This window comes from Bidens hawaiensis, unplaced genomic scaffold, assembly GCF_021521415.1.
Source record: "Bidens hawaiensis isolate Kalapana, Puna unplaced genomic scaffold, B.hawaiensis_p1.1 tig00009039_1, whole genome shotgun sequence".
In the NCBI taxonomy this organism is placed as follows: domain Eukaryota; kingdom Viridiplantae; phylum Streptophyta; class Magnoliopsida; order Asterales; family Asteraceae; genus Bidens; species Bidens hawaiensis.
Window position 1 is genome coordinate 935229 of NW_027491661.1, and position 16895 is coordinate 952123.

The 16895-nt window shown below is 41.3% G+C and overlaps 1 protein-coding gene across 1 annotated transcript; it reads right to left on the minus strand.

Annotated features, from left to right (window-relative positions):
* Positions 1-414: 414 nt before the first annotated feature.
* LOC143530828 (uncharacterized) lies at positions 415-5529 on the minus strand. Its single transcript, XM_077026260.1, has 7 exons — positions 5274-5529; positions 2879-3446; positions 2520-2799; positions 2324-2431; positions 1439-1717; positions 787-930; positions 415-688 (listed from the first exon to the last, which is right to left on the minus strand). The coding sequence occupies exons 1-7, from the start codon at positions 5527-5529 to the stop codon at positions 506-508; spliced, it is 1818 nt and encodes a 605-aa protein (XP_076882375.1). The 3' UTR covers positions 415-505.
* Positions 5530-16895: the final 11366 nt, after the last annotated feature.

Genomic DNA, 16895 nt, shown 5'->3' on the forward strand with positions numbered 1-16895 from the left:
TAGATATATGATTCCCACAAGACAGCTTTTGTTCAATTTGTTCTGTTTAGTCAACCAATATATTTTGTATATTTTACGTTTTGTCCTGCAGTTACAAAGATTTACAGAAATAGACAACTCACATTTAAAACCTCATGAAAAACAAACAGTTGTCACCGTGCACAAGTTCACGGGGAATCTGATTAACTGACTGTTGGTTTTACTTTTAACTTAAGTTTTAACCCAATCCCAACTGTCTATCCTCTCATAAGTTAACGTCAAAAAGACTGTCAACTTAAATATTATAATACTTGTGAATAACTTTTTATAAAAAAATGAAAGTAATAAGAGTGGCTCATATCATATTATTTGGACAACTTATTTTTAACTAGTACAAAAAATATTATATTTCCTTTATGAAAACTGGGAGTCATGTATGCATAGGAGTGTAAGACCGTATACACCACTCTCTCATCTCTAGATACAAAACCGACCCGGATTATTAATAAACAGAAATTAACAAATATTAACTTTGATCGTATGTAAACGAGAGCCACGGGTGATTCAAAGCTTCTCTAGCTGTTGGTCGTCTTTTTGGGTTGATTTCAAGTAAGTTCCCGATGAAATCAAGTAATAATGTATCAGAAACTTGTACGCGTTCTTCTAACGATGTTTCTTGGGGGGTTATGTATTCCATTTCATTTGTTTCCTGCATGCATTAAAAAAGACCAAAATTTTTATAAAGTTTAGTAATTTTTTTCTTATCCTTTTATTATGATTAAGAAAGAAGGAAACAAACAAACATACCTCGTTTATGTGATAAAGATCAAACTCGTCTGTGAAGTATTTGCTCGTTTCTTGACCCCTTGCAAGCATATCAAAGTCAATTGGCCCGAGCATTCCAATCACTCGTGCAAGCAAGAACACAAGTTCATCATTTGGAAATAAAACCTGTGTGAATTCAAATATAACCCATAAATGTTATAAAAAAACCATAAAAAGATTCAAGAGGTTTGTTAATATGAAAAATCACCAAAATAGCCATTATGATTGCGACAACAGATTTCAATATGGCATAGCAGATTTCAATCAGACGCAGCAGTTTTGTATTTGAAGACATTTTGTTAATTAAAAAAAGAAGTCAGATGATATTTGAGTAAACAGAAAAAAAAAAGTCAAGGGCCATTTTGTCAAAGCCCATAGTCAAAATGGCGATTTTGGTAATTTCCCTCGTTAATAAGGGCAAATAGCAAATATTATCAAATAGAGGCGAAAATTAAAAAAGAACTTTTAAATTACCATGCGGGGCCTAAAACTGTTTAAAACTTTTAATTACCAAAAACACGTTAAGTTATGATTAACAAAACCAACAGAAGTATATAGCTATTTTATGACATTTGTGTTATTAATATAAATAATAGTAAAAGTGAAAGATCAATAATATATAATGAAGACATACATCACCAGATGAGAGTTCAGCTAAGATGCATCCAAGTGACCAAAGGTCAACTTTTTGGTCATATGGAAGACCGATTATGACTTCAGGAGCCCGATAAGATCTAGATTGCACATATAACGTCAATTTGTCGGTTTTAAAGCAACTACTTCCAAGATCAATAACCTTGATCTCACATCGGCTATAGCTTTTGATAAGAATATTTTCAGGCTTTAGATCACAATGTATTATCCCCAATCCATGCAAGTAATCCAAAGCTTCCAAACATTGTCGCGTTATTGCCTAATTTTGAACAAAAGTCAACATTTCAAGAAAAAGATTGCAGAGGTGCCCAATTCGGCCAGTTTGTATAAATGGGCCAGTTTCGGTTGTATAACTTTTCAAATGGGTTAAAAACTTAAATCAATAAATTTATAGGTCAAAAGGGTTGAAAGTCACCAAAACTTCTATTATTAATCATTATTAACCCGTTAATTAGTTATAAAAGTCTATATTTTGGATGATAAAAGGTATTTGTATGTAAACCCAATTCAACCCATTTGTATAAATGGGTCAATTTCAGTTGCATATTATCTTAAGCAGGAAAGTCAAAAAACTTAAAGGTCAAACAGGTTAAAAGTCACCACATTTTGTATTTGTAATCATACTTAACACAGTAATTATTTATAAAAATCCATAATTTGGATAACAAAAGGCATTCGCATGTTAACGCAGTAATGACTTATCCCATTTGTATAAATGGGTCAATTTCGGTTCCATATTATCTCAAATGGGTTAAATCAATAAACTTATATGTCAAAAGGGTTGAAAGTCACCAAGACTTCAATTTGTAATCATAATTAACACATTAATTATTTATAAAAGTCAATCCCATAACAATTAACAAACCTGTAGCCGGGCCATGGTAAAATAAGGCTCCCCACCGGATTCTTTATTGTATCTTTGAAATTCATATAAGTTAGCACGCAGCAGTTCGCTAACAATAATAAGATGCTCCTGTAAAAAAATCAAGAAATTGTTTAATTAATTAACGGAAACGAAACAAAGATTGTATCAACCCATCTAATTACTTCTAACTGCTTACATGAAAATAAAAGTAATCATAAAGCCATAAAATATGTCGTGCATCTTCCAGGTCATTCTTGTTTACAAGCTTTAAAAGCTTTATTTCATCTAAACTTTGGTCAAAGTAATTTTTTTCGTTCTTAATTATCTTCAAACAAACATCAATTCCTGTTTGAAGATCACGGGCCCGTACGACTTTGCTGAATGCAGCTGAACCAAGATACTCTGACACAACATATCGAGAGCCAATCACATTGTTTAAAACAATCGGTAGGTCCTTATGCTCTTCAAAACCCGTCCTACATATTATAGTCAAAATATTTTACATTAAACAAGTAAAAAGCATTCATAAATAAAGCAAACTGTGTGTCAACCAACCTGTTTTTCCTGTGTATTATTCTTAAATCAAATACTTCATATTCGTCTTCGTTTCCATTCGTTAACAATTCATCAACAGCATTACCTTCATCAACTTTAGCAGCATTATAATCACTATTTTGGTCAAAGTCAACATCTTTCCCGTACGTCTTGTTTTGCAAGGCATGGTTTCTCTTAGAATCACCAACAAGATCATCATCACAACTTTTATTATTATTCTTGACATCAAGAATATCATCATCCAAATATCCAATGGAGGTTGGCCATACTTTATCAAGACGGTTACTTTTCTCTAACAACGGATCAAAATCAAGGTCAAGATTGTCATTTTGGTTCTCTTTCTCATAAGTCATAACAAACTTGTCCTCACTTTGACCACTAAAAGGGTCAAAATTGTCAAAGCTAGATGGCATAGCATAATCTTCATCTTTCTCTCTATACCAATTTAGGTCGTTTTGCATGTCGAATTCATGGTAGTCACGAGCCGTTCCGAATTGAGATAATCTATCGGATGAAGCGTAAGAGCTGGCACCTCTAAGAGTCCGGGTCGCGTATGGGTTTTTGAAATCTACACAAATCAGTCACAAAAATAATTAATGTCACTAAATCAGACTTGCATTTAAATCTTTGTGGTCAAACGGTCAATTTTGAACTCAAATATTGATGATCTTTTTGAACTTGTTTCAAAAGTTTTAAGCTTTTGGCATTGCTAGTACACATGTGGATTTCATTAAATGCCCTTGCTTTATGGTGAATTGAAGTAAGCCATTATTGATTTCTGATCCTAAATATTACTATTTTGACCATAAACTGAAGGAGTTACTATACACCAAAACCATCATCATCATTGATGAGATAGCCTCATATTGGGCCAAGTTCAACAAGACAGGCCCACGCCTAAATGAGCCGAGCCACTCACGAGCTACTAAAGATCGGATCAATAAAAAGCTCAAAATAAGCAGAGCCTGAGCCAAGCCCGAGCGTCAAATAAAGCTCGTTTAGTTATCGAGCCATATGTCGGAAGATCATTTAGGCTCGTCAAACCTTAACTCTTTTGGACTTCTATGTATAATTTCACACTGCATAGCTAAGTTTGAGTTGAACTTTGGCTCGTTTAAGGTACTGCACACGAGCTTGGGCCGAGCTTAGGCCTGTTTAAATTTTTTCTTAAAATATATAAAAAAAACTAAGAATGTATGTAAAATTAATTAATAAATAAATGAGCCGAGCCCGAATCAAGCTCAAGCTAGGGAAAAACGACTCACGAGCTGAGCACGAGTTTTAGATATACTATAGATTTGCACGGGTTTCAAGCCCATGGGCCCACCAATGGGTATTTGTGGTTGCAACTTGCATTGTGAACCAATAAAAGGAGAAAATATATTAAACCATACGAGATACGGAACTAAACCCGGGTGAAAAACTTTCAACACCAACAGTGCAGATTTTGGATGAACAGGGGTGAAAATTTTCTAACAGAGTTGGTAACAAATAAAAATTTTGACTTTTTTCATTTGACAATTTGGAATTCATATTTTTCAGCAACAATATAACTCCTATTTTCTAGGAATCCAAGAAAACAAATTTATTTATTTATTTGTTTGTTTTTTTTTATCTCAGGTACAAACAAACAAGACCCCTGAAGTTAAGGAACATAAATCAAAAACAAACAAATTAGACTGTGGTCCTAAATCCTTAAATCCCAGTCAACCAAAATCCAAACAAACAGAAAATTACCTAATTTACCATGTGTGAGACTAAATAAACAATTCATTTTCATGTTTAGTCAAAGCAATGTGGAATTTAGGGCGTGTTCATCCAGTTAAAATATAGGGTTTGAGATTTTTAAATTCAAACCTGACACCCGACCCGAATCTGTCACAGTTTTTTCGGGTTTGAGTAATTTTGGTTCAGGTTTGAGATTTTTAAATTCTAACCCGAAACCCTACCCTAAATTACCCGAACCCAAAAAAATGTTGTGTCAGGTTTCGGGTTTGAATTTAAAAATCTCAAACCCGAAAAATCCCGAACCCTTAAAAATTGTGACAGATTTGTGCCGGTATCGGATTTGAATTTAAAAAATCTCAAACTCGAAAAATCCCAAACCCGAAAAAAATTGTTGGGTTTGAGATTTTTTAATTCAAACCCAAAACCCGACCTGAACCTGTCACAATTTTGTCTTGTCGTGTTCGGGTTTTTTCGAGTTTGAAATTTTTAAACTTAAACCCGAAACCCAACCAGATCACCAATTATTTCAGGTTTAGGTAATTCGGGTTCGGGTTTTCAAGTTTGAGATGTTTAAATTCAAACCCGAAAACCAACCCGAATCTATCACAATTTTTACAGACATGATTAGCTTCACTTGTAAACGTAATCCAAAAACACAATCCGTTACCGGCTGCGGCGGTGGAGGAAGCCAAGCTGACGAACTCCTGATCAGACGAAGCATCAGAGGTTATTACGGGATCTTCTTCCTTTGGTTTGATCGGCTGTATCTTGAGAGGTGAAAGTGTTGGAAAGAGGAAATTGTGAATATCAGTTGCATCGAGTTGTGACTTCTCGAAGAGGTCGTCGATGAGTGCGGATTCGGAGACTGAGAGATTGTTGCTTCGGAGGAATTCAAGTACGGCTTCAATGTCAGATGCTTCCATGATGTTCAGAGGTCAAATGTCATGAAGAAAGAAGTGGGAATAATGGATTATTATTATTATTATTATTATTATTATTATTATTATTATTATTATTATTATTATCTTCATGATTTGTTTTTGTATTCGAGGAAGAGACGTGAAAGAAGTTTCTGCAACAGAGAAAGCTTTCTTTGGTTTGGATATTTATTTAATTACTTATTAAATAATCATTTTTATTTGAAGTTATCTTATATAATAATGTTTTAAGTGTATTCGCAACGATTAATCTTTATGTAAATAAATACGAGAAAAATTTATAAGCTTTTATTATGCATGGTATAAAAAATATTACATATATTGAAAAGACACCGAAACTGTTGTTTTTTTAAAGCACTGATGTATAAGAATTTATGAGTACGAATTGAGAAAATCATATAAGCATTTTAGATACTACATAGAACATAATCATGTATAGTGGAATCAACAAAGAAATGTGATCTAAAAATCGTCTTTTGTATTGTATTTAAAACAAGCTCTTGCTGATGTTAGACCTAGTGGTCATATGTTTAAGACGTGAAAACAATCTCTTGTAGGAAATGCAAGGTAATGATGTGATCGCAAACTAAATTTACCTGAAACCCTACCCTAGACCTGCACATGTGTAAGTCTCGTGCACTAGGTTTACCGTATATAGGTGTCAATTATGTGTTTAAATTGATTTTGTGTTGAAACCTTAGGAATAAATATTACATCATAAGTGGAAAGATTAACCTTTTAACGCATTAATTATCGTAAAAATACAAGAAGTGTTAAGTTTGTCATAAATATTTATTATATCTATTAATAAGTAAAATAAAGTTTATATAGATAACTAATTAATTTCCGAAAAATGCAACAATGAAAAGGGTATATTTATTATTATCAAAAAGTATACTCGAATAACAAACAGATAACTCGTGAGTTTTTAATGTGGTTAAAATAATATGAGTTTAATAACCACCAACTGTATTGAGAAGATTAAAATTGACAAGGGTAATAAATGACTATTTACCTTACAATAGGGGTTTAAATAATTACCACTTATTATAAGGCCCACCGCATTTCATAATGATGTCTAGTATTTTTCAGTTTTTTGTCCCGCCCTCGTATTTTCACTTTTTGTCACTTGTGCCCACATTATTTATCATTTATGCTTTCTTTTCTTTTTCTTTCTTTTCTTTTTCTTTTTAATATTTTTAAATGCATACCTGAAGAGGTAGGTCCCAGCAGAGCCCAGTTGGACCCGCAAGACTCACCTTGAAGAGGGACGTCTGCGCAGAGACCAACTAGTTCCGCAAGACCCACCACGCTCAGAGAGATGAAGACCTTACGCGCAGTACGACCAGCTGTTCCCGCAGGAAAAGCCTCCCAATGGTGAAGTAGCCCGCCTGTTCCCGCAGCTGCGGATACAAGCCATCAGGGAAGGCTACCCGCACTAACAGCAAGGCTACACGCACAAGGCACTAACTCTCAAATAATTCAGTAATGTCACCTGAAGAAGGAATGAGCAAGCCGGGAATACTCCAGCCCAAAGCCGGGAATACTCCCGCCCAAATGAGCCAGTCCGTACGCTACTGGAGGACCTTTTGTACTGTACCTGCCAAGGTATGGACAAAAGGTCTGACCAAAGCAGCGACAGCTCATTGACAACAGTACGACGAGCAGCACGCTCTAGTACTTAAAGTCACTATTAGCCGCTGCCTACTCACCAACCCTCACTGTGGCACGTGCGTAGCCTGCAGTTGGTGGAAAAGGAATAGTGTACAGCCGGCCATGTCACTATCAGCCGCTGCCTACCCACCAACCACCAGCATGGCACGTGCGTAGCCCACTGTTGGTAGAACAGGAATACTATACAGCCGGCTGTACCTGCTTGGAAACCTACCTTCGGCTATAAATACTCCAACACCTTGGAACGGTATGATTATCTTATCATATCTGATATCTTCATATATTATCTGATATCTGCTCTAGTCATTCTCTTAATATACACTTATATTCAAGAGCAATCTAGTCTGATTCTCACGCCGGAGGGTGGTCACAAGGAGGTACCCCCCCCTTCTCAGTGACGAGCTCACGGTGTCTGTTTTGCAGGTCATCAGAAGAACCATCTTTGCCGGACCTAACCCTCATGGGAAACATCTATTTAACCCCCAGATTATCCGTAATCTGCCCGGGGCCACTTAGTGTTTCTTCATTGGCGCCATCCGTGAGACAAAGCTAGAACTAATTCTTTTTCAGTTTTTTCAAAACTTCTGGAAAGATGGTTAACGTTACTCCGGTCCCAAGGCCAGGGAGTAACCAAGAAACCCCGGTAACCACAACCCCAGCTACTGGGGGAACACCGGCGAGTACACACATTTTACGAACACTACACCGGTTACCCAAGCCGGGGCAAGTGCAGTAAATTTTACGAACACTACCCCGGTCACTCGAGCCGGGGCAAGTGCAGTAAACAATCTTTCACTGGGATTCACCGATGCCCAGTTAGAGAGACAACAGACGAGGCTCCCCCGCCAAACACTCGATCAAGTTAAAGTGTGGGCCGAAGCACGTCAGAGGGAATTCCAAGCTGAGTTGGATGAACGCTTGCGTTCACTCCAACAGGCTGAAGAATTCGGAAGCACTCGACAACAGCTCAACATGAGCAGTGAGTGCGAGTACTCGGACGATGATCGGGAGGAATCCGACACCGACGCAAACCCTCGCCATAGGGCGAAAAGGAAGCGTAAGGAAACGGACTTCCAACCGAGAAGGAATTTTGGAGAAACCTTCAAACCAAAAAACGCGGGTGGAAACCCACGTACCTTCTCTAAAACCTTCAGACCAACCGTTGCAAATGCGGGAACGTCCAAATTTGCAAGGGACATTACGGAAGCAATTGCCCCGAGAAGTGCCAAACAAATGTCCAATATAGGCACATACGATGGTATATCTGACCCAGACGATCATTTGAACAGATTCATAGCAGGGGCAACCGTCAGCAATTGGACGGAACCCACGTGGTGTTACATGTTCCAAATGACACTTGTTGGGGCAGCCAGAGCATGGTTCAACCGTCTACCGGTCCACCACATCTACGATTGGGCAGACTTCCAACAGAAGTTCAGCCAACACTTCAGTCAACAAAGAAAGTATACCGAAGAGCAATGGACAATCCTCAGCTGCATCCGAGAGGAAGATGAGTCTTTACTAGACTTCATCACGCGCTTCAATTCAAATAAGCTAAGTCTGGGCACTATTAGCGAAGATCTTGTCCGCGCTGCTTTCATCCAGGGCGCGGAAGACCCAGAGCTCATCCGCACCTTAACTGGTAAAGACGGCATGCCATCCACATGGGATGCCATCATGACAGCAGCTAAACACTTCGCGGAAACGGAAAAGCAACTGGTAGAGATCTTCCCCAAAGCACAAACCTCTACACCCAGAAAACAAGAGAAAACAACATCCTTACCGCCCGACTAAACAAAAAGAGGAAGCTAGGCATTTGGCAGTCAAGGGTAAACTTTGACACCTCATCCGGCTCGCACCCTCGGTTAGGCGGAAATGATAACATGCAGTCGTCGAACCGGAACTCCAGATGGACGCCACTCACCAAAAGCGTCACCGAGATATTCGACACCGAGAGGCTTCCATGGCCAAAGGCTCCAATTATCCGACAGCGTCCAAACGCTGATCAAAGCAAATTCTGTGACTTCCACAGGACAAAAGGCCACACCACCGACGAATGCATAGACTTGAAGGACATCATCGAGACATTCGTCAGAGATGGAGAACTCGCACACCTCGTGGCGTAAAGGATGCTGAGCAGGCCAACGCGTGTAGAACCCCAGTTGGGGAAAACACGGATAAAACTGCAGCTTCAATGTTGGAGACTACATACTGCGTAAACAACGAGATTCCGAACCAGGTGAATATCGGCTTGAAAGGCTCGATGACACCCCCATCCCAAGAACATGGGAGTTCAATTACACAGGTTGCATGTAGATCAATTCCAAACTTGTAAAGAAAAGGCCCAGAGCCACTTCTAATGGAAATGATTCTCCTTATCACATTGACGCTGATGGTCTTACATTTATACTTATGAACTTTCCACGCTGATTGCCGGTATTCACCGCATAAATAAGTGTGAAAAGAAGTCGTTGCGTGCGGAAGGCGGCAAAACCCGCATAAACACAAAAAACGGCAAAAATTTCTAAGAGATGAGGACAACCTTCACGCAGGTCAGTTATAGGTAAAGTTTAGTCATCCCACTAAATGAAAGTGGCGGTCCTACCCGCACAATCATGATAGAGGAAACTAAACATTAACCTATTGACAACCGCGCGTCGAAAGGTTTAACTTATTCAAAACACTGATATGCCGGTATTCACCGCATAAATAAGTGTGAAAAGAAGTCGTTGCGTGTGGACGGCGGCAAAACCCGCATAAACACAAAAAACGGCAAAAATTTCTAAGAGATGAGGACAACCTTCACGCAGGTCAGTTATAGGTAAAGTTTAGTCATCCCACTAAATGAAAGTGACGGTCCTACCCGCACAATCATGATAGAGGAAACTGAACATTAACCTATTGACAACCGCGCGTCGAAAGGTTTAACTTATTCAAAACACTTAGAAGATTAAGGAAAAGATGAGGAAAACCTCCACGCAGGTCAGATGTAGGTAAAGTTTAGCCATCCTACTAAGTGAAAGTGACGGTCTTACCCGCACAATCACGAAAGAGGAAGCAAAACTTTAACCTATTATCCGCCACGTTGAAAGGTTAACTTATCCAAAATACTCAAGAAATTGCTAAGTTAAACCAAAATATGCGTGAAACAAAACATATAAGGTTTACAACGCAAGGCATTAACAAATGATTTATATTCCATCAAGATTCAAGTATTACAAGAATGGCTGGGCACATACCCGCACACAAGAATATAAATCTATACAAAAAAATATCTATCCTAAAGGTGGGAAGGGATCTCAAGGTTCAAACTTCAGGACCACTCCCTCCAAACACACTCGTACCCGCACCATCAGTTGGCTGTGGCGGTTCAAGGAAAGTCTTGAGGATAGTTAGCCCATCATCAGTGGCAGCAACTTCGTCCACCTTCTCCACCACTGGATGCGGGAAGGCAGCATACTGGTTCACTGCTTGGTCATAAGCAGCTTCAGTATCTGCATCGTACAGAGGGAAGTTGGAAGGCGGGATGCCTTGTTCAACAAACTCTAGACCAAGCAGGAAGCCAGCCTTTTCCCCATCCTCATGAGAAGCGTTGAGGGCTGAGCTCATAGCATCGTCATATGATGTGTCCGTGAAGACCCGATGCACAACCTACAAAACAAAATTACCAAGTATCAAAACCTTTTCTAAGTACAAAGAAAAGCGTAAAGACGTTATGAAGCTAAGCTTACCTGCGACAACGCTTCTCGTAGAAGCCATTCCTTGGTAACCAGAGCCTCCTGGAGGGCAGCTTGAGCTTGGTTACGGGCGCGTTCAGCTTCACTTTTGTTAAGGTTGGCAAGCAACACTTCCTTAGCAGCAACCTCTTCAACGCCCTTTAGCTTACGCTCAGTATGGTCAAGCATACCCCTCTGGTCCAAGATCTGTTGAAGCTTCTTGGCGTCTTCCATGGCCAAGGCGTCATGAGCCTGCTGGAGCCTCTCTAGTTTGGCTTTGAGCTCCTCATTCTCGGCGCGCAGAGGCTCCGCAACAGCTTCAGCCTTGGTGGCCCTCTCGGTTACGTTCCGCGCAGTTTCCTTAGCCAACCGAAGCTGTTCATTAACAGCTTGGGTAGCCTTAGAACGGGCCTCGAGACGGGCCTGAACTTCAACCTCAAGGGCCTTGAAGGCCTTCTCCTTCTCCGCAGCAACGGCGGAGAGTCTCCTGTTCTCCTCCCGGATAGCCCGCGCCTGAGCTACTTCTTGGATACGAGCCGCCTTTAACTTGTCGTTTTCACGACAAAGCAGCTCGACGCGCGGCTGCATCCGGGCAAGGAGAATTCGAAGCTCGTTTGTCAGCCTACCCTCCTGGTAGCTTGACATAGCTTCTCCCAGTGCACCACTGGGGCGGCGTGGCGCGCCCACTCGACGCAGTCCACATCCGTCCGAAGGGTGGTTCCCCGGTGGATGTTCCACAGCGGAACATACACCTCATTCGAATCCGACACTGCAAAAACAAAAAACAGTTAGGAAAAGATGATAAAAAAAAGTGGCCAAAATAACCCTACGCACCTGTAGGGTCGACAACAGGCCGGTAGCCGCCAAACCCATCACCCGAACCTAACGGATATCCATCCAAGAGGTCAGGCAGATGGGAAGGGGGCAGAGATTGGCTAGAAGCCCCAAACATACCTGCTGAACCGGCCGGGGGCGAGGTAGTCGCCGGTGCCGGAGGCACGGTTGAAGCCGCCGCGGTAGAGACCACCGGTGGTGAACTCACTGGAGGTGAACTCACAACCGTGGCCGCCGCTCAGTGAAGGACGCAGTGAATATGGCACTGACAGCCGGCGGCGACGACGTCACAATTGGAACAGTTGCCTCAACCGGGTGAGCAACTGAACCAACACTTGAAACAGGCGCAGCCGCCTGGGTCATCGCCTCGGGTAGGTTGACCAAACCTACCGTCATGGGTCCAGAAACGAACCTCCCCGCTACGCTCTGGAATGCGGTAGCATCCACGCCTGCAAGAAGACAAGATATAAGTATAATGGCGGAAAGATATGCAGTTAAAGTAAATAAAGTTTATACTTACGAGTCCTCTTGAGCTTGAAGGTGCGAACAGGCGGGGACAAACCCGATGGAGCCGGCCTCTTCACGCCGGTCACCGTCGTCGTACGGGGCTGTTCGGAGGTGACAGCTGTCTCAACCTCCGGAACAGTGGTCTCAACACCACCAGGGTTCCCCGCCGCCTCCTCGCTCTCGGTCTCCGACTAAGACCGGTTCCCCTGATCGGCGGTGGAGGCAACCTTCGCCTTGCCCTTCCCGCCAGCAGCCTTCTTCTTCCTCACGAAGAAAGGACCATCTGCGGATTCCTCATCAGAAGATGACATAATTAAAGGAATTCCAGCAGAGGTTTGAGCATTGAGAGGGCGAGGGTTAAATAACTCCTTACCTGGCCGCGTGGCGCTCAGAATTTCGTGGCCTGGCGGGTAGGCCTCCACAAACCGATCCGCCGTTTGCTCGAGAATGGGCAACTCGTTCTCATCAAGAGCACGAGTACCCAGCCGAGCGGGACCACCAGCCTCCCGCGGATGCAGGAGTGATTGCAAGTTATTCCCCTCTGAAATAAAAAGAGAAACAGTTAGAAGAAAAACCCTAAATCAGCAAAGAAGACGGAGCATACCGTAAGGGATAGAGTTCAAACCGTATTCGAGGACGATGGGAATCTGAGGCGCCTCTGCCCCAGCATCCTTCCATACCCGGCTCATCCCGAGCATCACCATCCCAGACTCCGCGAAACGGAAAACCGGAGTCTGGATCCGGGAAATCTTGGAGAACCATTCCGCCTCCTGGTAGTTGGAGGCGTGAAGGCTGGGGAGTGCACTCCCGTTCTTAAACGTCATCGCAATGGGGACGACGCGAGCGGAGATATAGAAAAATTCCCGCTTCCAAGACCGAAGACTGAGCTCGGTAGCGCAGATCTTCAAACCCTTGATCCGATTGACCAAGGTATACCACCCATGGATGCATCTCCAGGAGTAGAAGGTCATCAGGCGGTCGACATGGGGCTCCACACCCAAAATATGGCACGCCCATTCAAAATGGCGAACCTTGGCGATCGCCATCGGGTGCACCTCCGTCAGGTGCACACCGTGTCTCTCCAAAACACGGTATACAAACTTCGTCAATGGGAACCTGAGATTCCCATAGACGAAGAATGCAGCATATACCCCGATCTTGCCTCTGGGGGCATCGTACAGCGTCTGATGAGACGCAGGAAACTCAGGCTCGAAAGGCTCGAGCATGAACTTCCTGACGATGTACTGATAAAGATAGACAGGAAGAGCACACTGGCACTCGCCAGCAGTACTCTTGTCATCCTTATCAGACGTAGACGTCGGGTTCTCGACGTACACGTCAGGCTCCTCGGCGGTAGCCTCAAAATCATGAGTAGAAGACATAATTTGGATGTAAAGAAGAACGATTTCAGGAAAATGCTCGACGGAAAAGTGAGAGTATTCGCCGGAAATTGTTTAGAAGAAGAAGTGAAACTGTGAGTTGAGATGCATCCCCTCCTCCCTTTATATACCCATCGCAATGAATGCGATGAATTTAATGCGGAAGAGAGGAAAACGCAGGTGCAATGAAACTATGACACGTGGAAAAAGCAAGCTGGCAACAGCTATTGACAGGACGCGATCCGTAAAATTCGCGGCCACGCGCCCGAAAACTCAAGCCCACGCGCCTGAAAACGCGTCTGGAATGACCATATACTGTCACGTCGCCATAACTTCCTGCACGTCCAGAAACTGTCAGAAGAAACCGTCGGACGACACTAACGTCCCTTCAACAGTTCGGACTGTTCTTATCCTTTCACCAACTCTTCGAATTTCAAAAGGATTCAAAAAGATTCAAAAGGGGGACTACACCCCCTACCTTGGTAACCAAGTAACCGTAAGACAGGTGCGGGTACAGTGTCAAGGCAAAACCCTTCACATACTTAGCACTTGCAGGGAATTGAAGCCAGGAATACCTTGGAAGTAAAGTAACTATAAGACGAGTGCGGGTACAGTGTCAAGGCAAAACCCTTCACATACTTAGCCTCGCAGGGAATTGAAACCAAGAAGGATCTTCTGGGCCATGCTTGCGGAAACGGAAATAACATCCCCGCATAGCGGGAACGTTGAGAACTAGATTGTTTGAAGCTCCAAGATGGAATTGGTTGTTTAACATAATTGATCACTATGTTTAAAACTACCAAAACATCATGGAGAATCTACACAAGAGGAACTCAACGCTCCTGCCAAGGTATGGACAAAAGGTCTGACCAAAGCAGCGACAGCTCACTGACAACAGTACGACGAGCAGCACGCTCTAGTACTTAAAGTCACTATTAGCCGATGCCTACTCACCAACCCTCACTGTGGCACGTGCGTAGCCTGCAGTTGGTGGAAAAGGAATAGTGTACAGCCGGCCATGTCACTATCAGCCGCTGCCTACCCACCAACCACCAGCATGGCACGTGCGTATCCCACTGTTGGTAGAACAGGAATACTATACAGCCGGATGTACCTGCTTGGAAACCTACCTTCGGCTATAAATACTCCAACACCTTGGAACGGTATGATTATCTTATCATATCTGATATCTTCATATATTATCTGATATCTGCTCTAGTTATTCTCTTAATATACACTTATATTCAAGAGCAATCTAGTCTGATTCTCACACCGGAGGGTGGTCACAAGGAGGTACCCCCCCCCCCTTCTCAGTGACGAGCTCACGGTGTCTGTTTTGCAGGTCATCAGAAGAACCATCTTTGCCGGACCTAACCCTCGTGGGAAACATCTATTTAACCCCCAGATTATCTGTAATCTGCCCGGGGCCACTTAGTGTTTCTTCAATACCGTAATTGCTTTTGTTTGGCGTTACATACTTCAAATTTCAAACCCATCGTTTGCAATAGATTCTAAATATATTTGTATTAGAATAAGTTGAGGTAAATCATTAAACAAAAGAAAAAAAAACTAGTGATTGGTTAAGGTTTTTAACACCCACAGCGCGGTGTTTCAAGTCGTTAAGCCGTTAGTTGTCTATTTGTACATGAGGGTTAGCCCACAACAGGTAGTCTCATAAGTATTATAAGTTTGAAGTAACTGATCCTATAATAAGCATTGTTGGTTAGCTAAATCTAATTACAATTTGACCACAATCTCACTTAGCCCAATCAATTCCAATATCAAGAACTGGTTATTCGGTTAAACAGAAAATCATACCAAATTTGAAATCTTGGTTTCTAGTTTCCTGAATTCTTTCCAATTCAGGTTCGATTTCAGCCGAAACAACCTTCAAACCCGAACCGATGAACCTTTGGGCCCAGCCTATGTCATTTAATGATGTGTAGTATCCAATTTGGGCCTTTAGTCTTGTTTGAGTAACAACCAGATCATGGGCCTCACTTTAACAACTTGAACACCCATTACTTTGGTTTTGGAGTACACAAGTAACACAACCATGTCTCTCACTATGTCCTAAACTTGACACAAATCTTTATTGTATATTGATATACTACGGATCGAGTTTTTGAATCGTGACGCTTGCACCATAATTTATATTGAAATTACTAACAGTAATAGTAATATTCATATTATATTAGTATAGCGCTACTATTAAATATCAATACTAGCATAAGTTATAATTATAACAACAAATAATGCAAACGGTAAAATCTTAATTTAAATAATTAAAAGTTGGTCGATTCAGTTTGAAATCCAACTCTAAATCAAAACCACACGATTTCTTGACTTGCTGAAAAATGAGTATACGGGTCATACTTTTGGATCAAGACTTTAATAACTCAGCTAACATCATGGATTGTTAATACAGAACCTCATGATATATTCATTAATTCTAACATTATTTCCAATGAGTTTTCATACACCGAAAATATATATTATTGCAAATAACGGAACTATGGAACACATCTTATGTTATGTCAGTGTCACTACGCATGGGCCTTACATCTGGGTTTCACAAACCTTATTTTCTTCAAAAACTTTAGACCTTTGTTAAACTCACTTAAACATCATGTCATTTTATTAAAACGCAGGCCATTGGCCCATTTGTTTGGTGTCTATAAAGAAATTGAGTCTGCCAAAAGAAGAAATGATGGCTACGTTTGCCAATTACCTTTTATTAAATATGTTTAAAAAGATTAGATAATAGCCTAACAAGACATTTTAAAAGCTCAACCATCAAGCTATCATTCTTGGAAATACATGTGTTTGGTTGGCCGGTTTCAGTTAACTGGTTCTTACATGAAAAATCCTTAGCCAGTTTTTAACCATCGGGTTGTAACGGTTTCTTCTATACCAATCATTAACCGTTTTCGAGTCAACTTCGAATTCAGTTAGGATTTGTACCTCTACCTTAACCTTGCACCGTGACTAGTATTTGGGTTCATGTCCATCAAAGCCTGACGCATTGAGATCGACCCTCCTCTTATATAGAATAAAAGGTAGTCATCCCTTTGGACATCTATAATGATGGATAAAAAATAAAAAAACATTTGGCACACCGCTGCCACGTAAGCAGCAAGGCTTGTTCCATTTAAGGGCGTGACGGTATATTTTGACCACATTAATTAAATAGGTTTAATTAATTAAACAAATAAAATAAAATAAAAAGGTACCATGTGAT

Bases quoted from the DNA above. Each gene is read 5' to 3' on its own strand.
- LOC143530828 (XM_077026260.1), bottom strand. From the start codon at position 5,529: ATGGAAGCATCTGACATTGAAGCCGTACTTGAATTCCTCCGAAGCAAC. The intron at 1,718-2,323 runs GTTTGTTAATTG...GTTCAAAATTAG, and splicing joins TTACCATGGCCCGGCTACAG to GCAATAACGCGACAATGTTT. The intron at 931-1,438 runs GTATGTCTTCAT...GAATTCACACAG, and splicing joins CTGAACTCTCATCTGGTGAT to GTTTTATTTCCAAATGATGA.